The 27351-nt window shown below is 34.1% G+C and overlaps 1 protein-coding gene and 1 long non-coding RNA gene across 3 annotated transcripts in view; one reads left to right on the plus strand and one right to left on the minus strand.

Moving 5' to 3' along the window:
- Window positions 1–7362: 7362 nt before the first annotated feature.
- LOC117338191 lies at window positions 7363–9191 on the plus strand. The gene is made up of 2 exons (XR_004534985.1): window positions 7363–8763; window positions 8831–9191. It is a non-coding gene; the product is annotated as an uncharacterized LOC117338191 (long non-coding RNA).
- LOC117338190 (solute carrier family 12 member 6-like) overlaps window positions 8584–27351 on the minus strand; it is a 114189-nt gene continuing 95421 nt past the window's right edge. For both annotated transcript variants that reach the window (XM_033899446.1, XM_033899445.1), the window contains 6 exons: window positions 24897–24986; window positions 24587–24678; window positions 24062–24160; window positions 22314–22537; window positions 13704–13837; window positions 8584–13256 (listed from right to left, as the gene is read on the minus strand). In XM_033899446.1, coding sequence (XP_033755337.1) covers window positions 13165–13256; window positions 13704–13837; window positions 22314–22537; window positions 24062–24160; window positions 24587–24678; window positions 24897–24986 — 731 coding nt within the window. In that variant the 3' untranslated portion in view covers window positions 8584–13164. The remainder of the gene's footprint in view (window positions 13257–13703; window positions 13838–22313; window positions 22538–24061; window positions 24161–24586; window positions 24679–24896; window positions 24987–27351) is intronic.

A 27351-nucleotide genomic window follows, 5' to 3' on the forward strand; every position in this document is an offset into this window, starting at 1 on the left:
AATTGGAGAACTTACTGCATGCTCCGTTTTGGGGTTGGTTTAGTGTATTCCATGTCCGGTGGTTTCCCCACCATATTGGTAAGGTCTAGTCCATGTGGATGGTATCGGCCACTTGCTGGGGTGTTTACAAAAAGACGGTTCTCATCAGGAAGCGTGTGAATAATTAATTACAGCGCCTTGGAGAAAAAGACTGGCCAATCGCCACGTGCAAGAAAAGCGTGCTAGTCTAAATTAGGTTCATACATATATGGATTGAAGGTTGATATATGGATAAATTATGTGTAAATTGTACGTACAACCATTATCCATACCACCAGGAAAAAGTCCAAAATGTACGTTATGACCTGCGATGGTTGGAATTAGCTACACGCGAATGGCTATAAACTACATTTACACAGGCTCGTCACAAGGCATTATCTCTTCAATCCTCGACGATATCAGCTTTAATACCGATCGTAAATGTTTTATTTTAATGGCCATATGTATGCACTCAATTGTCCAGTCTATTGGAACAGAATTCTTATGAAACTATTTAATGATATCTAGACGCCCGGTGTCAGTTTCCTTGACAACACTCTTTCAAGTGTAAGAACATTTTTAGCCTTCTGTAGCTTTGAAAGGAAGATCTAGTTCTTATCTTGTAAATCAAACTGTCTGAATATCAATAATATAATATGACATCTAAATGTAAGAATTAAATGGCAGTTTTATCTATGATATTGGCACTTATAATAAATAACTTACATTTACGGATAAACTCGTGTTTATATACAACGAAATAGTTTAATAGTACAGTGTATATATATATATATATAAACTTAACTGCACTCTGAGGTGTCCCAGAGCTACAGAGAAGTGACTAGAACCTTGACGTATCCAGAGTAGCTGCTAGACTCGGTATACAATGACTAGCTAGACCTTAACGCTCTCGTTCAGAATTGTATCATTCGCTTTCAATCCGTAGAGTAACACTAATACATAACTTCAGTTACTTGTAAAATATCTGAAGTATACATGTTAAATCACGTCTCTCAACTTTCTCTAGAAGGAATGAAACAGTCTGTCAACGATTACAAATTCAACGAATCCAATTTGCTTCCTTAATAAAATCTATGGTAGAATATATTATTGTTGAACAAGGGTCTGTTTTGGGACCCTACCTATTTGTTCCATGTTCTTACACTATCCTACTGTCCGGGCAACTCGTTTAAACATTTAAACCTATTTTAATGAAACTAAAGAAATGTTAGAGACCATGTGTAAAGGTTAAAATGTATTTTGCAAAAAATGGTTGCCATGGTAACCAGGTATCTACAGCAAGTTTTTTTGGTGTAAAGAAGTGTCCACACAACTGGTCCTCCTAAACTTGTAACTAATTTCAATGAAACCATATAGAAATGTTATGGACTATGTGTAGATGTGCATGTAGGTCTGTTGGCAGAATTTTAGGTCGTCATGGTAAGCAGATCACACTATAGGTAGGTTTTTGTGTAATGGCCTAAAGCTCAGAAGTCCTTAGATCAATTTCATTCAAACTTGGCCAAGTGGAGTAGCTTATAATTACACATTCAGTTTTTTAGATCTGTTACTATGGAAACATAATAGAGGCTTCTGATTAGTCAAATTAGTGATATTGTCCAATTAAGCTGAAAATTGGTATATCAGGGTTTTTAGTAATGGCACTTACAAAATTAATATTTTCCAAAACATTTGATATTATCCGATTGCCATGGTAACCAAAAGAATACCTATACTTAGACAGATCATGTCGAGACTACTACTCCTCGTTAACTTGTGAACTAGTTTCCATTGTTAAACATGAATATTACAAATATGTAGATGTGCATGCAAGGTCTTCATTTTGGAGAATTTGGTTGACATGGTAACCATGTGACTATATTTTGTTGTGCAATAGCCTATAGCTAATCAGCCCAATATCAATGTCATTCAAATTTGTTTGAGTAGTGCAGTTTATCAAAGCTAAACATTAGGTGTTCCCAGAACTGTTACTATGGAAACATAATGGAGACCTTTCATTGGTAAAAATTGAGATGTCTAGTTAAGGTGAAAATTAGTTTGAAATGGGTTTTGAGGGGTAACAAATTCAATAAATATTGTTTTTTGTTTAAAAAGGTGCTATCATCTGGTTGCCATGGTAACCAAAAGAAGCCCTTTATTTGGACAAATCTGCTATTGTGAACAATTTAAAAAGGAAGCTACACATGAATATAAGGGACCACATGTGGATGGTTTGTACTTGATAATCAACTGCTGATATGATATTATACACTACAAAGAGCACACCTGATTGATAAATATATTGATACTGTTTAATATTCTGTTCACTTCTGATAATAATGTTTCAATTCAGTAGTCACATTATTAATGTCACAAACCTAAGCCTCGTTCAGCCTAATGACCTTTAAGTAAGGTCTTCAACTATGTCGATGAGCATTAGTTTTTCAGCCACAAGATAAATATTTGGATTTTTAGACAATATGTCTCTTTCTGTATCAGTTAATGAAATGGACTTTGAAGAAACCTGGAGTTAGGATGATTATGAAGTATTGGTAACATACCAAGTCCAACACAGGTTTACAAACATAAGTGAGTTTTATTTTCTAGTATGCTGGAACACGACCAAGCTAACATTGATATTCTGTCAGTAAATAGCACCTAAAACAAAACACATACAAGTGACCCGTGGCTCTTTTGGCCTGCCAGGAAAACATGGAATTTTTCATCAGGGTGTCATAAAATAATCATATTATAAACTATGATCTATCTTATAAAATTTATAAATATACTATAACCAGAAAATCAGATTCCTGACAGGATGACTGTAAAACTATTATGTGCTTCAGAATAGCAAATTACCTCCCTTTAAACATAATAGATATTGTACTTCAGCAAATTATTTCATTTACAAAATAAATTACCTCCCTTGCAATTGCCTCCCTTACATTCATCATCTTTTGTAGTGAGCATAAATATACCGATCTTCCAAGGAAGCAGATTATTTTTGTATATGAAAAAAATACGAGGCTTTACGTAAAGGCATGTAATAAATCTGTAGCATTTTCAACCAAAATAATTGTTTACACCAAAAAATACATCTTCCACAATTTATAAGATATCACATCAATATATTTAGATTAAAAATTTTGGATATTATATATTATTTGATGATTTTTTTTGTAAATGAAATAGAGGAAAAAAGAATATTTTGTATGACATACACATATGTATAAAAGATGATGAAACAAGCTGACAACTTTGTAGCTCATACATTAATTGGTCACTATAGAATAATATTTGTGGTCTATAATATACAGCACAAATATTTAAATCAGCCGAGGTCATGACAGAGAGATGACTCTACATAAACACATGAAAACGATGACATTCTAGATGAAGCAAATCAAAGTGTGAATTTATTTGCCTTGGTACAAAACATTCTTAATGAACAAATCTATTGGACTATTTGATTGTTTTGATTTAAGGTAGACTTTCCCATCACTGTTTGACTGTATAACAAACCTTAGCATATTCCCCTTAAATTGCAGTTTTCTCCTCTGAATCCATATGAAGGCAATCCCTTTGAGAGCTTAGAAGATTTAGATTTTTTTCCAGTAATATTATAGGAATGTATGGACAATTTGACACAAAAGTAAATCTCTGCTGTGTATTATTTTTGTGTGAAAAGAAACCAATAGTGTTTCTACTTTTTAATTCAACTCTCAGTTTTAATGTAAAATATTTATTTTAGCACACTTACCAGATTAGCAAAATATTAAAGAAGAGCAATGCTTCCAGTGCTAAAATAACATTACTATTAACACATGTATGTCTGCTAGGTAGAATATGGGGAAGTAACTCTCAATTTATAAAGACAATTTAAGTGAGAACTCTTCTTGGTTAGAGATACAGAAAAGAGCCTGGGACATTCTACCTTAAGGATGAGGTGCACAAATATTAACACTGTGACAGAGATTATCCTAGATACCTGTCACACATACATAATATGTACTCTCCTTTTAAAGACTAGAACATTACTAAATATTCATTAATATGATTGGAAATATCAGACTAGGAAAATTATCAAAAATCATACACACATGTACATTATTATCACCAATTAAATCACAAATCACAAATAAATTATCATTAATTAAAAATGTATATAAATTTCACCATTCTGACACAAAATTCTCTCTGCCATTCTACACATACATTATCATTATAGTGGTAATACTGGTTGTGTAATATTGCTTCTGGAAAAAACCGTATCAATTACTGTATTCATGTTAACCTGATTAAAATCATACTTGTTATTTCACTTTTCTGTGATACCCTATTGTACACTTCAATACAGTAAACCTGTCATCAAGTGCATCAAAGAGAAATACAATTACGTGTGCAAGTATAATCTTAATTAGATTGCATTTACATTGCATATGATTTTTATACAATACAATGTATATACATAATTGTTTCTGTTACTTCCTGTAACCACACAATAATTTCAACAGCAAATATCTTCCTCTTTAACAAGAGAATAAGACTTTTTCTATATTTTCCAAGAATTTTTTTTCAAAAATATTTTTCCCTACAACTTTGTTTTCAATATTAAAACAAAATATATCAAAATTTCTTATATGCAACAGGCATTTGTGTTAAAAGTGTGTTTGATAAAATGTGCCTTCTTTTCTCTATTGTAAATTGTTCTTCAAAAACTTGTAGTGTATCTTAAGATAAAAATATATAATGTGAAAATATTCAACGAAAATTGAGAGTAATCAATATTAATGTTTTCCTCAAGTATAATATTATAATATTATATATACTGATATTTCCTCTAAAGTAGTAAAAAATGTTTCCACCGAGAGAGAAAAAAAAAGAGGAGGAAAAAAATTGTAAGGAAGTGTTCCAGAACACTCCCACAATTACACAAACTTGTATATAGCTATAGGTTTATGTTAATTAAGTACCAAATATAAATTATACAGTATGTAAAGTATAACTATATTATTGATAATAAAATATGACTTAAATAAGTTTGGCAAATGTATTAGACCGGCACCATTCAATATAAGACATAAATATATGTGTTGTAAACACAGTCTTAAATGTAAACAAGACAGACAAACATATTAAAACATAATTCAAATCCACCTGTTTTACTTAAGTCAAATTAAAAAGATGGCTATCTACACTAGTTGTTAAAGGGTAAAGATAGATACTAATAAACACCATGTTTCCAAGCTTTCATGTCTGTGTATTAATCTGGTAATAAGTGTATATCTTGTAATAAGCCTATACATGGTAACAAGAGGCCCAGGGGCCTTAACGGTCATCTGACTCTAAATTAAAACCCTTATATTATTGTAGTATGCATTCTCTGTAGCAAGTATATAGTGGCACTGTTGGCCATGGTGGCCATCTTGGATTTCTGAACAACCCAATAAATAACAACACTTGGTGTGGACCATCTCAGGATCATTTCTGGTAAGTTAGAGCTGAATCCCACCGGTGGAATTTGAGAAAAAGTTTGAAATAGGTGTCGTTCAGGAAAACCATGATTGCGCAATCATGTTACAAAATGGCCGCCATTGCTGCCATGTCAAAGTTTTTACGAGGCCAAAAAAATAACAACACTTTGTTGGCCCTGCTTCCTTAACATCTTCACCAATTTCCAGCTCAATGGCACCAGTGGAACTGGAGAAGAAGTATAAAATGTGTTTTTCAAGATGGCTGTCATGGCAGCTATCTTGGATTTCTGGCCGACCCGATAAATAGCTACACTTGGTAAGGACCATCTCAAGATCATTTCTGGTAAGTTAGAGCTGAATTCCACCAGTGGAATTTGAGAAGAAGTTTGAAATAGGTGTTGTTCAGGAAAACCATGATTGCGCAATCATGTTACAAAATTGCCGCCATATTGCTGCCAATTGTCAAAGTTTTTACGAGGCCAAAAAAATAACACTATGTTGGCTCGCCTTCCTTGACATCCTCATCCATTTCCAGCTCAAAGGCACCAATGAACCTGGAGAAGAAGTTTAAAATGTGTTTTTCAAGATGGCGGCTATGGCGGCCATCTTGGATTTCGGACCGACCCGAAAAATAACAACACTTGGTCGAGATCATATCAGGATCATTTCAGGCAGGTTTCAGCTCAATAGCACTGGTAGAACTTGAGAAGAAGTTTAAAATGTGTTTTTCAAGATGGCGGCTATGGCGGCCATCTTGGATTTCGGACCGACCCGAAAAATAACAACACTTGGTTGGGATCATATAAGGATCATCTCAGGCAAGTTTCAGCTCAAAAGCACTGGTGGAAGTTGAGAAGAAGTTTAAAATGTGTTTTTCAAGATGGCGGCTATGGCGGCCATCTTGGATTTCGGACTGATCTAAAAAATAACAACACTTGGTCAGGATCATATCAGGATTATTTGAGGCAAGTTTCAGCTCAATAGCACTGGTGAAACTTGAGAAGAAGCTTTAAATGTGTTTTTCAAGATGGCGGCTATGGCGGCCATCTTGGATTTCGGACCGACCCGAATAATAACAACACTTGGTCGAGATCATATCAGGATCATCTCAGGCAAGTTTCAACTCAATAGCACTGGTGGAACTTGAGAAGAAGTTTAAAATGTGTTTTCAAGATGGCGGCTATGGCGGCCATCTTGGATTTCAGACCGACTCGAAAAATAACAACACTTGGTCGGGATCATATCAGGATCATTTCAGGCAAGTTTCAGCTCAATAGCACTGGTGGAAGTTGAGAAGAAGTTTAAAATGTGTTTTTCAAGATGGCGGCTATGGCGGCCATCTTGGATTTCGGACTGATCTAAAAAATAACAACACTTGGTCGGGATCATATCAGGATCATTTCAGGCAAGTTTCAGCTCAATAGCACTGGTGAAACTTGAGAAGAAGTTTAAAATGTGTTTTTCAAGATGGCGGCTATGGCTGCCATCTTGGATTTCAGACCGACCCGAAAAATAACAACACTTTGTCGGGATCATCTCAGGATCATTTCTGGCAAGTTTCAGCCTAACAGCAGTGTCGGAACTTGAGAAGAAGTTTAAAATGTGTTTTCAAAATGGCGGCTATGGCGGCCATCTTGGATTTCGGACCAACCCGAAACATAACAACACTTGGTCAGGACCATCTCAGGATCATTTCTGGCAAGTTTCATGTGAATCCCACTGGTGGAACTTGAGAAGAAGATTGAAATGTGAAAAGTTTACGGACGGCGGACGACGGACGGCGCACGGCGGACGGCGGACGGCGGACGACGACGGACGAAGCACGATGGCTATAGGTCATCCTGACCCTTCGGGTCAGATGACCTAATAAGCATATACCAGGTAGTATGTATATGTCTGGTAATAAACATACTCAGTAATAAGATATGCATGGTAATAAGCCTATTCCCCGTAATAAACATGCACCCAGTAATAAGCCTATGACTAAAAATAAGTCTATGACTGGCAATAAGCCTATGTCTGATAATAGGCCTATATCTGGTTATAAGCCTATTCCCGGCAATAAGCCTATGTCTGATAATAGGCCTATATCTTGTTATAAGCCTATTCCCGGTAATAAGCCTATGTCTGATAATAGGCCTATATCTGGTTATAAGCCTATTCCCGGTAATAAGCCTATGTCTGATAATAGGCCTATATCTGGTTATAAGCCTATTCCCGGTAATAAGCCTATGTCTGATAATAGGCCTATATCTGGTTATAAGCCTATTCCCGGTAATGAGCCTATGTCTGATAATAGGCCTATATCTTGTTATAAGCCTATTCCCGGTAATAAGCCTATGTCTGATAATAGGCCTATATCTGGTTATAAGCCTATTCCCGGTAATAAGCCTATGTCTGATAATAGGCCTATATCTTGTTATAAGCCTATTCCCGGTAATAAGCCTAAGCCAGGTAATAACCATAAACCAGACAATAAGTCTGAGTGGTAAAAAACCTTAACCTCATAATAAGCCTTTGACTGGTAATAAACATATACCAGGTAATAAGTATATGCCTGGTAATAAGCATATATACAGTCTGTACATGGTAATAAGCATTACCAGGTTATAAGTATATGCCTAGTAATAAGCCTATATCCAGTTATAAGCATATACTCAGTAAATAACATACACATTGTACCAGGTAATAAGCCCATCCATTCCCTATCCCGTACCTATACAGTCACTTTAGTTAAATGTTATCAAGTGTTACTCATACCCACACATTTCAGTCTAAAGAGCCCTTCTTAAAACTTGGTCACACATCCTTTGAATAACAGTATGTCCGAGATGTTCAAACCCGAAGTTACAGAGTAGTAGGTGGTATTCCTACCAGTGAAATATTTGGTAGGAAAACAATAGTATGTTTTATCAATATATAACCTGTATTTTATTTCAATATAGCAGCTCAACTATGACTAGTAGTGAGATAAACTGCACAGTTATACTTCACAATAAAATCATTATTAAAATATGGTATATTAGTGTGCACAGTCTCCAGCATACTGTCATAATGTGCTTGATCAAAGAATTTATAATTTTTTTTTTTGAATTTGAAATTGGTTAAATATGGTCTTCAAATTTACCCTAACAAGGTGCCGAGATTCTGTGAGCCATTATATTTAGTGTTTGTGGATCTGTTCATCACTATCATATAGGTGGAAGTAAATGGATCAACTCATGGTTTTAATTCCTACCATTTTCTGTATTTCCATCAGACAACAAAAATAGTCTTTCTCTCTTCTCCGAAGTATTGTAAAATAGCCTTTTTCTCTTCTCCGAATTATTGTAAAATAGTCTTTCTCTCTTCTCAAAATTATTGTAAAATAGCCTTTCTCTCTTCTCAAAATTATTGTAAAATAGCCTTTCTCTCTTCTCCGAATTATTGTAAAATAGCCTTTCTCTCTTCTCAAAATTATTGTAAAATAGCCTTTCTCTCTTCTCCGAATTATTGTAAAATAGCCTTTCTCTCTTCTCAAAATTATTGTAAAATAGCCTTTCTTTCTTCTTTGAATTATTATTACATTTTTTTGTATATTCACACATTGGAACAACACAGTATAATCAAAACGGATTCTCACATACCTTAAAGTTTACACTAACAACAGAAAAAAAAAATCACAAAATTTGTATTTTAAACTTGTACAAAATCTAATCACAACATTCTGTCAAACTTTGCTTTCATCTGTAAAAAATACTATTGTCAAGTGATAATTATCTCCAACTATAAATTAGTCTTACATTTAAAAATCCATCATCATAATATATATGGTAATTCTTTAGCTGTAAGTGTGAATTTGTATGAATACACACAAAAATTAATTTGGTTTTATACCAGTAATTGTATAATGAAAAAAACAACAACCTACACACACATTATTGTTAAATTGTTTAAGAAGTCACAGAAGTGGGTGTGTCATCTACGTATACGTGTACACCAGCTTGTGTGGAATGACTGCCAAATAGCACATGATGAAAATGCAAAATAAAATGTTCTTATTGTCTTAAAACTGATACAATTTCATCAACCTCTTTTGATATAATCTTTAATATCAGCCATACACAGAGTTTGAGTTATAAATAATATATGTTTCATACATGAAGTTTGAGTTATGAATAATCTAGTCAAATTTTATAACAATCTGATAATTTTTCAACTAATCAGATTGTGGCTGAGCCTCATTTTCATACAAAGTTAGCTTTGCATTGACACAAAATAAGGATATTGACAATAAATTATGATTAAATGGATTGTCACATCAACAAATTTTATAATTACATTTTTTTGGTAAAAGATAATTTTTAAAAATGAAGTTAATATGACAAAAGGACGAGACACATGAAAACACATTTACTGGTTTTCATCAAAAAATTATACTTATAAAACTTTAGATTCCTTGACTTTAAACTTTCCATAGGAAAGCATTATCGGATTAAAGGAAAATGTCTTTTTGTGGTTTATGCAGCGATTTGGGGGTTTCTTAATTTCTGTAGAGCTTTCCTAGATTTTAAGTTTTGAGGAAACTTAAATCCATAGGCCAGTCCCTACAGATTCACCACCTTATTAATCAGTAACAATAAGAAATACTTTTGTTTATTATTACAAACTTAGAGTTCACAGCTTATATGTTAATTAATAGTACCAATTATGTCGCCTGGTACATGGACATGATTGATATGAAATAGGCTGTTTGTAATGTTATAAGTATACATTGTACATGTAACAAGTCGCTTTATATAATTAAAATGCCCACATTTGGCAAATCATTTACGTAGTCATGGCTCACAACATTACACTGTTATGTCTTTGGCACAGAATGTAAAATCCTGAAAATGCAGACAATTAATAAAAACTATTTTAAATAGTGTTAAAACATTAAAATATGACAAAAATGCTTTTATGAAAATGATACATGTACAAGTAATGTTGGGTTTTTTTTGTATTTTTTTTTACATATTTTTTAGTACATTGTATATTGTAATCTTAAAATTCAAATTCTGTTTATGCATTGCTCTGGATTATGAATTGCTTAACACAAATTTTTACTATTATTTACATAACAATGAGTGTGTACAATACAAAATATCATGATTTTCTTTAGAATTTCCACAGAAGAGATTGTCTTAATATGTTAAAAATCTCAAGCCTATAAAGTGTACATTTATAGACATCATATTGGCCTAGTAGGACCTTTAATCACATACCAAATTTATCTACAAATAAGCCCCCTTCTTCATTTTTGTAAAAGTAATTCACAAATAAGCCCTACCCAAACTTCAACACTATAAACTTAGGGTGGCACAGTGGTAACACGCCTGCTTTTCACCTTGGTGGATGTAGTTGGATTCGCCAATCGGACGTGTTAGGGTAACCTGCCCTGACCACGCTGGGTTTTCCACGGGTACTCCGGTTTCTTCCCACACTAAGACCTCTTGTGCGTTTCCATCCGGGCCAGCAAGTGTGATTAATATAAGTTGGTATAACTTGTTTCGCAATTGTTGTAAAATAAATGAAGTTTACATTACAAAACTTATATATAGGGGGCTAATTTGAGGATAAATACAGTACTTGATTTTTACAATAGGGGAGGGGGCTAATTTGAGGATAAATACAGTACTTGATTTTTACAATAGGGGAGGGGGGCTAATTTGGGGATAAATACAGTACTTGATTTTTACAATAGGAGAAGGGAATGATTTCAGGATAAATAGGATTTTTCAATTATGCACAATAAAAAAGTTTCACTGATAATTCATGTCTAAATTAAGGTTCTAAAATCATGAGTTTCCCCCTAAATAGTTATGGCTGACAATATGTAAATTTATCAGTATACCTGAATTTGGATCACAACAAAAAAAGTCGTTACTAATTGTATGTGATGGACAGACTGATATTGATAGAGGCGGGATTATGGAACTTTTGGAAGTAGAATTTGGAGTATAAGGCTGGATAAGGGTTTCATCTTAATTCTACATATTTAATATTCCGAATTGACCTGCAGAATTTTGTTTCTAGAACATTATTTTGGTAACTCTTTTGAAATGGAAAATGTTTCGAAAACTTATGTTTAACTTTATCTCTCTTACAATATCATGTCAGCTGATGATTTTTCTATTGTAACTATATCTTTTGGGCGGTTATGTGACGCAGTGGTACCACTCGCCTCTCATCTACACAATCAGGGTTTGATTCCCCAACATGAGAAAGTCCAGCCCAACAAGAATCATCAAGCGTTAGTCAACTTGTTTCTAATTTTTGTAAAATAGATTATCTTTTATCTTTTGGAAATTAAGATGTTGTATACGGTCTCCAACTAACACGTAGCGCTGTTCTTTTAAAACATGAAACTTAATGTGTAAAAAATACAAACTTAACAAAAATATACAGTTCCTTGTTACTTTAAAAATTTGTTTTAAAATCTCACTTTTAGTGTGATTTCTGATTTAAACTAATTCTGTACAAAGTCATATCATCTCCCATGAATGTTACAAGTTATATATAGGTCTTTAAATATAGAAATACATGTACTTGTTTGTTTCTATAGTAACAGTTACTAGAGGTGGTGAAAAGTCAGGGCTTTTACAAGAATATAGGTGAGCTTACATGTATACTCGATGTAGACAAAAATATAATGTATTAAGATTTAGATATACACTGTATATCAAAAACCAGTTTTGCTAATTAAATTACTGATTACTGCCAATTCATTGTCTTGGCAGTGAAATTTGGTGTTTTTTATGTATCATTGAACATATGGAGATCTGGAATGAACAGATGAAAATATAGTCTTGTCTGATGAAGGTACATTTGGGTATCAAAAGATGAAGATAAAATGTTCTAAGCACACATAATTGGGTTTTAGGAATGGACTTGTGTATATCTCTCATACAATTACTGTCCACATGCAAAATAAATACACACACTCTAAACAGGGTTATCTCCCTTGCTCTATCACTTGCATTGAAGGTCAGAATCAAAATATGTAATAATCAATGTACTTTTATGCAAATGTATCCTCCTGTACAAACACTCCACATCTTTGATATTGAAAATCAGATATATATACATCTATATTTTTATTATATACAAAATAAAAAATAGTATATATTCATGTGATGAAATGATAGAAAAATAACCCATGGATAGGTTGTCATGGAAAAAAATGAAATAGAATTATCATAAAGTCAAGAATGAAAATGTAATATTCAATGAAGAAAATGAATCCTTGATGATAAAATAAATACAGAAAATGCATAGGCATCTAATGCTATACAATACACGTTGTAACTGATATGTAGATGTGAACCTGTAAATGAAAATACTGTTGTACTTTCGGAACGATTACCGTAAATTTGCGCGCATAGTGTGCACCCCTGTATAGAGTGCAGATACGTTTTGGAAGTTCATTTTCAGAAAGAAAAAAAAATTTAATGTAATTTGTTAAGTGAAATTTTGTATCCTTTTTAAAGGATTTCTGTATGTCGGTGAAATTTAATCATTTGTACATGATCTGTGCGTCAGTGAAATTTTCATCCTAGGTACATATTCTGTGCCATGATACATTAATAGTGACACGTACACATATGTACGGTGATCCTTCATACCATTCGTGACTACAAAGTCGCATGGTCTATGAGTAAATTGTAATGACTTCATGGCCACTCCCTCGGACCATCAACACTCTTTCTAGCCCCTCGGTCAGTACTTCCAAAAACTCCATATCTAAGAACAAAGTCAAGGAATAACATGCAGAAAGCAGAAACAACTGTTTTTTGCTAAAATATTACTGAGTAATCCTTGAAAGGTTAAATCATTTTCTAATATTTTAATGTCACAATTCTAAATGTTGAAATTTGTTGATACAGTAATTAGCTTTTCCAAAAACTTTCTGAAGAACATTAAATAACTCTGAATGATCCTTAATGATGGAAGACAGTATTTCTAGTTAGTAGGCTTTTTCTTAGTGCTGCATGAACCCGAAGGATCCTTCAATTGAATTGTAACATAATGTACCATACATTATCTCTGAAATTAATACCAGTGATCAAAATGCATAGCAGTTGAGAGATATCAAATATATAGTTCTAGTTTACTTCAACTTCCAACTGAATGCAGTTCAATACTAAATCATCTATTAAAATTCTTGACAAACAATCATTGTAAGGATACAGTTGAGTTCGCCAGCTTCTGTCTTCGGTGGGGCTGGCAGATTTAAGATGACAAGCTGCGACTCGTGAGATTTTTCAATGATGACTTCATTGAGACGCACGGCAGTGTGCATTCTTCTTACATTTCTTTTATCCCTGCAGGAGAAAGAAAATTTATCAAATACATACAAATACATGTCATCATGCGTTTTTATCCCCCGTCACTCAACCACATAATTTCCAAAATGAAATGAAAAATATCATTAAATCATGCTTATTTTCAAAAGCATGCCTACATGGTTAGAACAAGAATCTAGCAATCATGAACTCAAATGAAACAAACTAAAAGGCTGATTTATACTGATGCAGAGAGCTACATAAAAAGGAAAAGATAGCATATTGTATCTAAGGGAAATATAACCTGCACTAGATGTATAAAAAGAGTCATCATAGCTATTGGTGATGAAATGGTTTAATTCAGTCTGTTACTGGATTCAAGTCAAAATCATGAATGTTTTCATGATTATTGGAAAAAAGTTTTCATGATTATTGAAATTCAAAAAAAAAAAAAAATGAATTCTGTGATTCAAAAAGATCACCATTATTCAGCAAACAACCTTTTTAAAAATTATGTGTGATTTGAACTATTTAGTTATTACAAAACTAGACATATTTATGAAATCTTCATGTTTATAAGTGTTCCAATTTTGATGGAAATGGAGCTCAATACATAATGTAGCCAAGTTCAAAACATGGCTTTTTTAAAAAATCTTCCTCAACCTTATAAATCCAATTTGACTGCAAGCAGAGATGCTTGACCCAAAAATGAATTTCATGCAAAATATTAGCATCCTATCACCATCAATGAGTACAATACGAACTGCAAAACTTCCTAACCAAAACCTTCAAACTATAACGAGAGATTATGGTAAAATATCAAGTCTAAAACATAAACAACAAAAAAACTTGTATTTTTCAGTTTAGACTTCATATCATGGACATTTGACCTTAAAAAACTTCCATGCAAAACATCAGGATCTATGGCTGTCAATGAGACCTTGATACAAGAGGCCCAAAGGGCCTTAACGGTCACCTGAGATTTGAAATATTTCGGCCAACTAAATTGACCCTTTTTGGCCCCACCCATCAGTCCTAATGGGGTCAGTCTATGAAGAGTATTTGATTCTAACATATAGTAGATAAGAAGATTTTGAAATTTCAGTCAATTTGACCCTTTTTGGCCCCGCCCACCAGCCCCTGGGGGTCAACCAGGGCCAACATGTACATAACATCAAACTGTAATCCTATGCTGATAATTTGAACCAAGTTAGAATGAATTCCAATACAAATCCAACAAATAATAGTCAAAAATGTGATTTCCCTATATAAACTATAGTAAAGTTTACCCCCTCCCCAGGGGCAAACGTGAGACCCCAGGGTCATGAAATTCACAATTTTGGTAAAGCACCTGAAGAGCCTTCCATCTATGATGAGTATTTGATTCTAACATATCTGAGAGTAGAGAAGAAGATTTTTGAAATTTCAGTCAATTTGACCCTTTTTGGCCCCGCCCACCAGCCCCTGGGGGTCAACCAGGGCCAACATGTACATACCATCAAACTGTCATCCCATGCTGATAATTTGAACCAAGTTAGAATGAATTCCAATACAAATCCAACAAATAATAGTCAAAAATGTGATTTCCCTATATAAACTATAGTAAAGTTTACCCCCTACCTAGGGGCAAACCTGAGACCCCAGGGTCATGAAATTCACAATTTTGGTAAAGCACCTTAAGACCTTTCCATCTATGAAGAGTATTTGATTCTACCATATCTGAGAGTAGAGAAGAAGATTTTTGAAATTTCAGTCAATTTGACCCTTTTTGGCCCCGCCCACCAGCCCCTGGGGGTCAACCAGGGCCAACATGTACATACCAACAAACTGTCATCCCATGCTGATAATTTGAACCAAGTTAGGATGAATTCCAATACAAATCCAACAAATAATAGTCAAAAATGTGATTTCCCTATATAAACTATGGTAAAGTTTACCCCCTCCCCAGGGTCAAACGTGAGACCCCAGGGTCATGAAATTCACAATTTTGGTAAAGCACCTTAAGACCCTTCCATCTATGAAGAGTATTTGATTCTACCATATCTGAGAGTAGAGAAGAAGATTTTTGAAATTTTAGTCAATTTGACCCTTTTTGGCCCCGCCCACCAGCCCCTGGGGGTCAATTAGGGCAAACATGTACATACCATCAAAGTGTCATCCCATGCTGATAATTTGAACCAAGTTAGAATAAATTCCAATACAAATCCAACAAATAATAGTCAAAAATGTGATTTCCCTATATAAACTATAGTAAAGTTTACCCCCTCCCCAGGGGCAAACGTGAGACCCCAGGGTCATGCAATTCACAATTTTGGTAAAGCACCACAAGACCCTTTCATCTATAAAGAGTGTTTGACTCCACCATATCTGAGAGTAGAGAAGAAGATTTTTGAAGTTTTAGTCAATTTGACCCTTTTTGGCCCCACCCCTCAGGCCCCTGGGGGGTGGGGACCATATAATTCACAATTTTGGTTGACCTTCAGCCATAGAAACTTTCTGCCAAATTTCATTGAATTTTGTTAAGTGGTTTTGGAGAAGAAGTCGAAAATGTAAAAAGTTTACGGACGCACGACGGACGACGACGGACAAAAGGCGATTAGAATAGGTCACTTGAGACTTCGTCTCAGGTGACCTAAAAATCTGTAAAACTTCTTAACCACACTGTGATAGACGGATGGACAATGGATAACACTTAATAACAATAACAATAATAATTCTTATATACCGCTTTATCACAAAATTATACAATTGTAGCCATTTTAAAGAGGTTCACAAATTATGTCTCAGACCTTTTCGTGTATAGGTATAAAAATCTCACCGTGATTTGTGATTGACATATATACACACTGTGTAGCTGTGACTGTTCTGTTCTTATTTGTGCAATGCATCTAGCTAATTAACCTTGAAATATCACTGGGAGAGTTAATTGATCATCAATTTTTTCTTACGACCATTCTGATGAACATTTACATACAAATATATAATGTTTTCAATGAGTTGTCATTCTGTATTCCAGCACAAATATTATCCTTATATATACATAGTAAAATGCCAGGAAAATCACTCGAAGCTGCGATAAATTTGTGATGTACACAGCAATGTGTTCTTTGCTCTTTCAGTGAATTCTTTGACAGTGTATCAGTATATTTGGAATCCTTTTGTGATTTAGGTGATGATGCAAAAACGATTCCCATGCTAGAAGATTTATATGGCACTTAATAAGCCCATATCATTTCTATATGATGGGAACAACTCCATATGCTGTAGATTACTTACAATTCATGCTATATTTATCCTCATTTAAGTTTTTTTTGGTTTTTTTTATTGTTGTTTTTATTTAAGGTTCAATAATCTTTATTTCCCCTTCATCATTTGAGAAATGCCAGGTGTGTGGATATTATTACAGGAAAAAAGGAACAGCCATTTATCGAAATCTCTACTGCCAATGGTATATAGGTAGAATAAGGCAAGCTCCATCTTAAATTTCCACTACACAAGTGTACACACTGAGTGAAACATAAAATATTCATTTTGAACACAATGTAAGTAATCTTCAGTATATGGTAAAGTACATGGAATGTACACAATGTGATTGGCTGCTATGAAAGGATCTGTTTTGCAGGCAATTCAGAATTCTGGTGTTCTTGGTTCACATACACGGACAATTAACTTTCTTTCCATACATGTAGCTGAAATGAGTTTGTAATTTTCTGTGATTTTCTTGACAAATACACAAAGTCAGGTTCTTTGATCTTACAATGAAGACATCAATTTTCTTACTTCAATTCTCTACAAATACAAAATATCTTAAGGGTTTATGTCACCTTCTATGGTGTACCTGTGATCTGTGTAAAGAGTTATCTCCCTTATGTAAGTCTGAAGCTGCATTTCCTTTATGTTTCAAATGTTATCAGTTCTTGCATTACTTTCCATTATCAATTCTTGAGTATCTTTCAAATGTGTTATCAATTAATTGATCAGTCAAAAAATATTAAAAACAATTTTAATAAAAAATTTTTTTTAAAAAGACTCAATATTGTGATCAGGTAGCAGTCCACCTTTTCCTGTTGAAGTTTAGCAACAGCCGTAAGATTATTTGCAACATATGGTAAGATTCTTGCCACAAAATCATTGAGAATCAACCCTTATTCTGTTGAAAAATAAATAATCTTTAAATGATAACAAATGTCAAGAAATCATTTTAAAATAATCACCAAATAATTATAAAATTCCTGAAACTGCATGAAGCATTCAGAACCAAGTAGACAATCTGTAAAAAATACTGAGCAAAACGACAAAAGCTGCAGAAAAAAAATGTTCTGAGGGAAAGGAATGGTAAAACACTAGCTGCTGACTGTGTGAAGATGAAGTGAAGTGTATAGGAAAGAGAGAACCAGGCAGCTTACGGTTTGATAGCCTTAAGTTCCATTATTGGGTTAATGTCCTTTATCGGGCTGGTCTTGGATGACCGCCCGAACAGAGATGAAGGCCTACTGAGGAATAAAGCACGTACAGAATCAAAGATATCTGTCTAACTCTCACCATACTTACCTTTTTTTTTTTTTTTACAAAATAATACTTTATATGATATATCTTAATTTGTCCTTTCTGGTGATTTAAATTAATTTTTCACAAAATAACAATGAAGTTTAATTAGAATTCCTGCAGTATAAAGTTGAGGTTTAATTTGGGAGTCTGCTACCAAAATAGAAAAGATTGGTAAATATTTGATATAGGGTATATAATCAAAATTGAATGGTATCAAGCTAATTTAAGCAAATACAACTCTCAGTGATGATCAAAACTTAGCATTTTTACTTATCTAAGAAATCAATTATGGGTCACTTTTTACTAGCTGTATAAAAAGAGTCATCATAGCTATTGGTGATGAAATGGTTCAACTCAGTCTGTTACTGGATTCAAGTCAAAATAATGAATGTTTTCATGATTATTGGAAAAAAAGTTTTCATGATTATTGAAATTCAAAAAAAAAAATTGAATTCTGTGATTCAAAAAGATCACCATTATTCAGCAAACAACCTTTTTAAAAATTATGTGTGATTTGAACTATTTAGTTATTACAAAACAAGACATATTTTTGAAATCTTCATGTTTATAAGTGTTCCAATTTTGATGAAAATGGAGCTCAATACATAACGTAGCCAAGTTCAAAACATGGCTTTTTTAAAAAATCTTCCTCAACCTTATAAATCCAATTTGACTGCAAACAGAGATGCTTGACCCAAAAATGAATTTCATGCAAAATATTAGCATCCTATCACCATCAATGAGTACAATACGAACTGCAAAACTTCCTAACCAAAACCTTCAAACTATAACGAGAGATTATGGTAAAATATCAAGTCTAAAACATAATCAACAAAAAAACTTGTATTTTTCAGTTTGGACTTTATATCATGGATATTTGACCTTAAAAAACTTCCATGCAAAACATCAGGATCTATGGCTGTCAATGAGACCTTGATAAAATCTGTAAAACTTCTTAACCACATTGTGACAGACAGATGGACAATGGGTAACACTTAATAACAATAACAATGATAATTGAAGTTCTTATATACTGCTTTATCACAATAAATTGTAGCCATTTTAAAGAGGTTCACAAATTATGTCTCAGACCTTTTCGTGTATACACTGTATGTATAAAAATTTCATCGTGATTTGTGATTGACATATATACACACTGTGTAGCTGTGACTGTTCTGTTCTTATTGGTGCAACGCATCTAGCTAATTAACCTTGAAATATCACTGGGAGAGTTAATTGATCATCAATTTTTTCTTACGACCATTCTGATGAACATTTACATACAAATATATAATGTTTTCAATGAGTTGTCATTCTGTATTCCAGCACAAATATTATCCTTATATAGACATAGTAAAATGCCAGGAAAATCACTCGAAGCTGCGAAAAATTTGTGATGTACACAGCAATGTGTTCTTTGCTCTTTCAGTGAATTCTTTGACAGTGTATCAGTATATTTGAAATCCTTTTGTGATTTAGGTGATGCAAAAATGATTCCCATTCTAGAAGATTTATATGGCACTTAATAAGCCCATATCATTTCTACATGATGGGAACAACTCCATATGCTGTAGATTACTTACAATTCATGCTATATTTATCCTCCTTTACTCCCAAGTTTTTTTTTGTTTTTTTTATTGTTGTTTTTATTTAAGGTTCAATAATCTTTATTTCCCTTCATCATTTGAGAAATGCCAGGTGTGTGGATAATTATTACAGGAAAAAAGGAACAGCCATTTATCGAAATCTCTACTGCCAATGGTATATAGGTAGAATAAGGCAAGCTCCATCTTAAATTTCCACTACACAAGTGTACACACTGAGTGAAACATAAAATATTCATTTTGAACACAATGTAAGTAATCTTCAGTATATGGTAAAGTACATGGAATATACACAAATGTGATTGGCTGCTATGAAAGGATCTGTTTTGCAGGCAATTCAGAATTCCGGTGTTCTTGGTTCACATACACGGACAATTAACTTTCTTTTCATACATGTAGCTGAAATGAGTTTGTAATTTTCTGTGATTTTCTTGACAAATACACAAAGTCAGGTTCTTTGATCTTACAATGAAGACATCAATTTTCTTACTTCAATTCTCTACAAATACAAAATATCTTAAGGGTTTATGTCACCTTCTATGGTGTACCTGTGATCTGTGTAAAGAGTTATCTCCCTTATGTAAGTCTGAAGCTGCATTTCCTTTATCTTTCGAATGTTATCAGTTTTTGCATTACTTTCCATTATCAATTCTTGAGTATCTTTCAAATGTGTTATCAATTAATTGATCTGTCAGAAAATATTAAAAACAATTTTAATAAAAAAAAATTTAAAAAAAGTCTCAATATTGTGATCACGTAGCAGTCCCCCTTAAATAGTACCCTTTTCCTGTTGAAGTTTAGCAACAGCCGTAAGATTATTTGCAACATATGGTAAGATTCTTGCCACAAAATCATTGAGAATCAACCCTTATTCTGTTGAAAAATAAATAATCTTTAAATGATAACAAATGTCAAGAAATCATTTTAAAATAATCACCAAATAATTATAAAATTCCTGAAACTGCATGAAGCATTCAGAACCAAGTAGACAATCTGTAAAAAATACTGAGCAAAACGACAAAAGCTGCAGAAAAAAAATGTTCTGAGGGAAAGGAATGGTAAAACACTAGCTGCTGACTGTGTGAAGATGAAGTGAAGTGTATAGGAAAAGAGAGAACCAGGCAGCTTACGGTTTGATAGCCTTAAGTTCCATTATTGGGTTAATGTCCTTTATCGGGCTGGTCTTGGATGACCGCCCGAACAGAGATGAAGGCCTACTGAGGAATAAAGCACGTACAGAATCAAAGATGATATCTGTCTAACTCTCACCATACTTACCTTTTTTTTTTTTTTTTACAAAATAATACTTTATATGATATATCTTAATTTGTCCTTTCTGGTGATTTAAATTAATTTTTCACAAAATAACAATGAAGTTTAATTAGAATTCCTGCAGTATAAAGTTGAGGTTTAATTTGGGAGTCTGCTACCAAAATAGAAAAGATTGGTAAATATTTGATATAGGGTATATAATCAAAATTGAATGGTATCAAGCTAATTTAAGCAAATACAACTCTCAGTGATGATCAAAACTTAGCATTTTTACTTATCTAAGAAATCAATTATGGGTCAACATTAAAATCATTTATTTATTGCAAGACAGCAACAGATAGATATTTATGTATAAATTGCTATAACATATTTCTGAAACGATCTAACAAATCACTTTTTCTGACACGATTCAATTAATTTTTAAATGTCTATAGATATACAGTTTAACTTATTTTTTCAGTGAAATTTAAGATAATAGCAGTTTCTTACACTCAAAACACTAATACCGTTATTTGTAATAGTGCATCCAAAAGCTGTTGTAAACACACTGAAAGCCAGTTAGCAACTCGCACTCAAAGATTGATATTCACATTCTGAAAGGCTGTTATAGACTTAAAATACACTTAAAATCTCTTTTAACATTACTCAAACCGAAAGTCTGCTATTCATACAACAAAACCAAAATCTCCTTCAAAGAGTAAACTTTTATTTCATTTCTCATATATTGACAGGACAATGGCAGACTTAGAGTGTTGATGGTAACTAAACCAAGATTAAGATTTTATATCAAATTTCACTTTTATAATTTATTTATCAATGAAAAATTTTCAATGTTTAACTGCAAAAAATCTTTGTAGATTATCTGGCCTGATTTTTTCCACATATTCCTTTACTTAAATTTCTTTCCAAGGAAAGCTTATTGGATTTCGGAAAAAATCTCAGTTAACAGAAATTTTATTACATTCTGTAAAGCCTTCCCATAGGAAATTTTAAGTTAAGGAACATTGATGAAACAGAGGCCTGATCATACATAGAACTGAAATTATAGACTGCATAACAATAAATTATTCTACTAAATGGTGCACACTTACGGTTTCATACTAAGGAGATCATTGACCGGACTGGAAGGTGAAGAGGCTTTCTTGCCACTGGAGAGATTGGAGGGTGTGAATGTGTACTGGTGATTCTCGAGTTTCTCCTCGTCCGTCGAGGATTCTGTTGTTAGACTTGTAGGGTGACTCTCCTCGGTGACTGTCTCTAGTTGTATCTTGACTTGTGCAGGGCTCCGATGCACATTGTCTAGTATATCCTGGGGCTGTACAGAGAGGAAATCTCTGGTCAGATCAATAGCTAATGTTTCAAGGAATTATTGAACTCATTCGGTTAAGGTGCTCTAAAAATATCACCAATGACACTGAACGAATATTAAACTAGGAAGTAAATTATTCAATTCCTCATCGACTTTATTATTATCATCCTTTAATACTTACACTAAGCTTGGACCCTCCTCTCATCGACTTTAACATCATCAACCTCTAGTACTTACACTAAGCTTGGACCCTTCTCTCATCGACTTTATTATTATCATCATCCCCTAGTACTTACACTAAGCTTGGACCCTCCTCTCATCGACTTTAACATCATCATCCTCTAGTACTTACACTAAGCTTGGACCCTCCTCTCATCAACTTTATTATTATCATCATCCTCTAGTACTTACACTTAGCTTGGACCCTCCTCTCATCGACTTTAACATCATCATCCTCTAGTACTTACACTAAGCTTGGACCCTCCTCTCATCGACTTTAACATCATCATCCTCTAGTACTTACACTAAGCTTGGACCCTTCTCTCATCGACTTTAATATCATCATCCTCTAGTACTTACACTAAGCTTGGACCCTCCTCTCATCGACTTTAACATCATCATCCTCTAGTACTTACACTAAGCTTGGACCCTCCTCTCATCGACTTTAACATCATCATCCTCTAGTACTTACACTAAGCTTGGACCCTCCTCTCATCGACTTTAACATCATCATCCTCTAGTACTTACACTAAGCTTTGACCCTCCTCTCATCGACTTTAACATCATCATCCTCTAGTACTTACACTAAGCTTGGACCCTCCTCTCATCGACTTTAATATCATCATCCTCTAGTACTTACACTAAGCTTTGACCCTCCTCTCATCGACTTTAACATCATCATCCTCTAGTACTTACACTAAGCTTGGACCCTCCTCTCATTGACTTTAATATCATCATCCTCTAGTACTTACACTAAGCTTGGACCCTCCTCTCATCGACTTTAACATCATCATCCTCTAGTACTTACACTAAGCTTGGTTCCTCCTCTCATCGACTTTAACATCATCAACCTCTAGTACTTACACTAAGCTTAGACCCTCCTCTCATCGACTTTAATATCATCATCCTCTAGTACTTACACTTAGCTTGGACCCTCCTCTCATCGACTTTAACATCATCATCCTCTAGTACTTACACTAAGCTTGGACCCTCCTCTCATCGACTTTAACATCATCATCCTCTAGTACTTACACTAAGCTTGGACCCTCCTCTCATCGACTTTAACATCATCATCCTCTAGTACTTACACTTAGCTTGGACCCTCCTCTCATCGACTTTAACATCATCATCCTCTAGTACTACACTTAGCTTGGACCCTCCTCTCATCGACTTTAACATCATCATCCTCTAGTACTTACACTTAGTTTGGACCCTCCTCTCATCGACTTTAACATCATCATCCTCTAGTACTTACACTTAGCTTGGACCCTCCTCTCATCGACTTTAACATCATCATCCTCTAGTACTTACACTAAGCTTGGACCCTCCTCTCATTGCCTTCAACATCTCTGTCCTCTGTTCCATCATCAATGTTCTTTCATACGTGTATGCTGATATATCATTGTTAGCCTGTAAAAAGAACTCATTTAAACATTTTCCACAAGAAAAGTTAAAAAAAAATTGACACAGTTTGAGCTTGATTGGATATCTTTTGAGAGTGTAAATGAAAGATAGATAATTTTTTGCAATGTTATGATGGAATGGAAACATAATAATATGATGCCTCGGTTATTTTACAGAACATTTGATTGGTGAATGTCTTGATTATGACACAAAACTTTTGATTGGTCAATATAATGCCATGGTTAAGCTATAGAACAATTGATTGGTGAATGTCTTGATTATGACACAAAACTTTTGATTGGTCAATATAATGCTATGGTTAAGCTATAGAACAATTGATTGGTGAATGTCTTGATTATGACACAAAACTTTTGATTGGTGAACCTAATGCCTTGGTTATGTTACAGAACATTTGATTGGAGAGTTGCCTACCATTTCCACAACCTCGACCTCTGCCTCTATTCTCAGGTGATACATAAAGATCTCCAGGTCTTTCTTCATCTGTATAGTGTTATCCTCAAGTTCTGGTCTCAGCTAAGGATTTTTATTTTATTGTATGTTGAAAATTATCTTTCTAGAAATGAAAATTTTGTGGTTGCACAATATCAGTTTCTTACAAAGAGTAGCATTTTCCTCATTTTTTTTACAAACAAACATTATTTCAAGTAATAAACACAAATCTTAATGTTACAAATCCTGCACTATGATACATGGTATATCAAAGTGCTATACAAAAGGATACGAGCCACAGTAAATATCCTCAGACGACAATTCTTCCACACTTTATGTTGTTTCAGCAGGAACGGCAGCAACATCAACATACCTCCATCATGTAGTCTAGTTAAGGAAACTTCCTATTCATTTATCAACCAATAAAGATAAATCATAAAACATCTGCAGATATCATACAGATATTTCTACTCTTGTTTTATCTGTGGGATTAGATTTCTTCAAGATATTTCTTCTATAGTTATACATCTGGTGTCCCTGCCAAATGTGACATTATCTGACTATGATGTTATTCAAAAGTATCCATGGTGATGTGACAGGGTCAGCCTTGCCAATAGTCTGATACTTCTCCAAGTTCTTGTATGATCTCATTACCACATTAAGACTAAAACAACAGGCTGATGGGCCTAGTCATGAAGATTATAAGACTCTTTCATATGTGTATATGTAGGATAGGGATATTCCACCCGAGGGGTCACAAAATATGGTGAAACCCGAGGCTTGCCGAGGGTTTTACCACATTTTGTGATCCTGAGGGTGGAATATCCCTATCCTACATACACACATAATGAAAGAGTCTTTTTCTCTCATATCATTACCGAATTTCTGGCGAAAGTGTCCCTCAGCCATCCATTTTCTTCAATTTTTTAATTTCTTTATTTGACGTTTTTACTAAAAATACTTGTGATATTCTGAAAGATCATACCATCTTTTGGCAAACTAAGTTTGCACGCAAATTTTATTCATTTTGTGGTTAAGTGATAAACGAATGAACAGTTCGCCGATAAAAATTACCGTAACTTGACCGACTTTTTACGTGGCGGTGATCAAATTGTCAACATCCGAGAAAAAGAAGTTCTATCAACAATACTGAAAGCCAACGCCAACGTTAAAATGAGTTTTCAAACTTTACATATAATTTGATTTGCACCTCGACATATTTAATCATTTCACAGAACACACTGTACTTTTAATTGTCAAGTCAATTTTTTTTTATAAAATACTACGTCACTGCATGACGTCACGACTGTCATTGGAATTCCATTCATAGTTCAAGGATATTGAGAGTGATGTCGATCTTGATCGCCATGACGCGGCGATGTTTCGTGGCTGGTAATTTTAAATTCACTGTGATTTTGGCAACTTCGTGTGTGAACCAGCGAACAGTGACTCTATACGAGTATTCGATCTTTTCTGTGACATAGGATTATATGTGTTTAATCGGTTGTCTTGATGGAATGACGAAGGTAGGTCAGTCGATAACGATGATCATATTGAAAGGCTAAGATGACAGTTAGTTTTCATGGTTACTATACACAAATATAGACTCTGAGTTACAATTAAAATAAATATTTTTATATGAACATCGAGGGGTGTCATTTTTACCGAATGTTCGTTCATTTAAGAGCCAATTCCCAACTTCCAAATACACAGGTTACTGAGTAGGCCTAACAGTTACTGACAGTAGGCCTACAGACTACAGTAGAGTAAACAATATTCCGCTCAGATGAAATGTCTAATCGTTAAACCATGTAGCCCTATTGCTTTCTGCTGATATGATATATATTTATCTAAGAATGTATGTATTTTTATAGTTAAGTCCAACATTTCAAAACCGACACTGACGATAAGGACTGTCGGATGTAAACACAAGCAGACGACGTTGTGAGAGTTGTCCCCCTTGAACGCAGGTTACTCCGCGCGCATGAAATGCTATGTAAGATAGATTTATCTTACATGGGCAAACTCTATCCAACATGGCGAGATATGAGAGAAGATTTGTTTCAAATAATGATTTAACTCATCATATCTCTGTGACCTTGAAAGTAGATAAATATTGTTCATACCAGCAGGCTATTGACCTAATATCATGACCCTGGGCTCTTGCATGGTTATTGAAAATTACTTGTTAAATGATTTTAGCATATTTGACCTCTGTGGCAGGTCAAAGTCTTTCTTTTGAACAAATTTGGTAGTCCTTCATCCCAGCATGTCTGATATCACGACCTTGAGCATTTTCGTTACTGAGAAGAAGTTATTTAAATAATGAAACACATTTGACCCTTGTTACTTAACAAGCAGTACATTTGACATCGAATATATAAAGCTATCATTGATTGACCATATTTTTGTTGTTGTTGTTGTTTTTTTGTTTTGTTTATTTGTTGTCCATTTCTCAGCTTCCCGAAAACACAATTCAAAATAGGGGTAGGGAGTGTTGAACCACTCACCTCGGATCTCCACCTGAGATTATGTGGCTGCATGGGGCTCTAACTGACAGAGACCTGAGATTATGTGGCTGGGGCTCTAACTGACAGAGACCTGAGATTATGTGGCTGGCACTCTGACAGAGCTATCGCGGCCCCTTAAAAATCACCATGTAAATGACATTTTGATAAAATATGCCTATCTACAGTGGACGGTTAGCGTTGGTATTTACCTAAGTCGACCTAGAAAATGCTACGCTA

The sequence above is a fragment of the Pecten maximus genome, chromosome 11, assembly GCF_902652985.1.
Source record: "Pecten maximus chromosome 11, xPecMax1.1, whole genome shotgun sequence".
NCBI classification, from domain to species: Eukaryota; Metazoa; Mollusca; class Bivalvia; order Pectinida; family Pectinidae; genus Pecten; species Pecten maximus.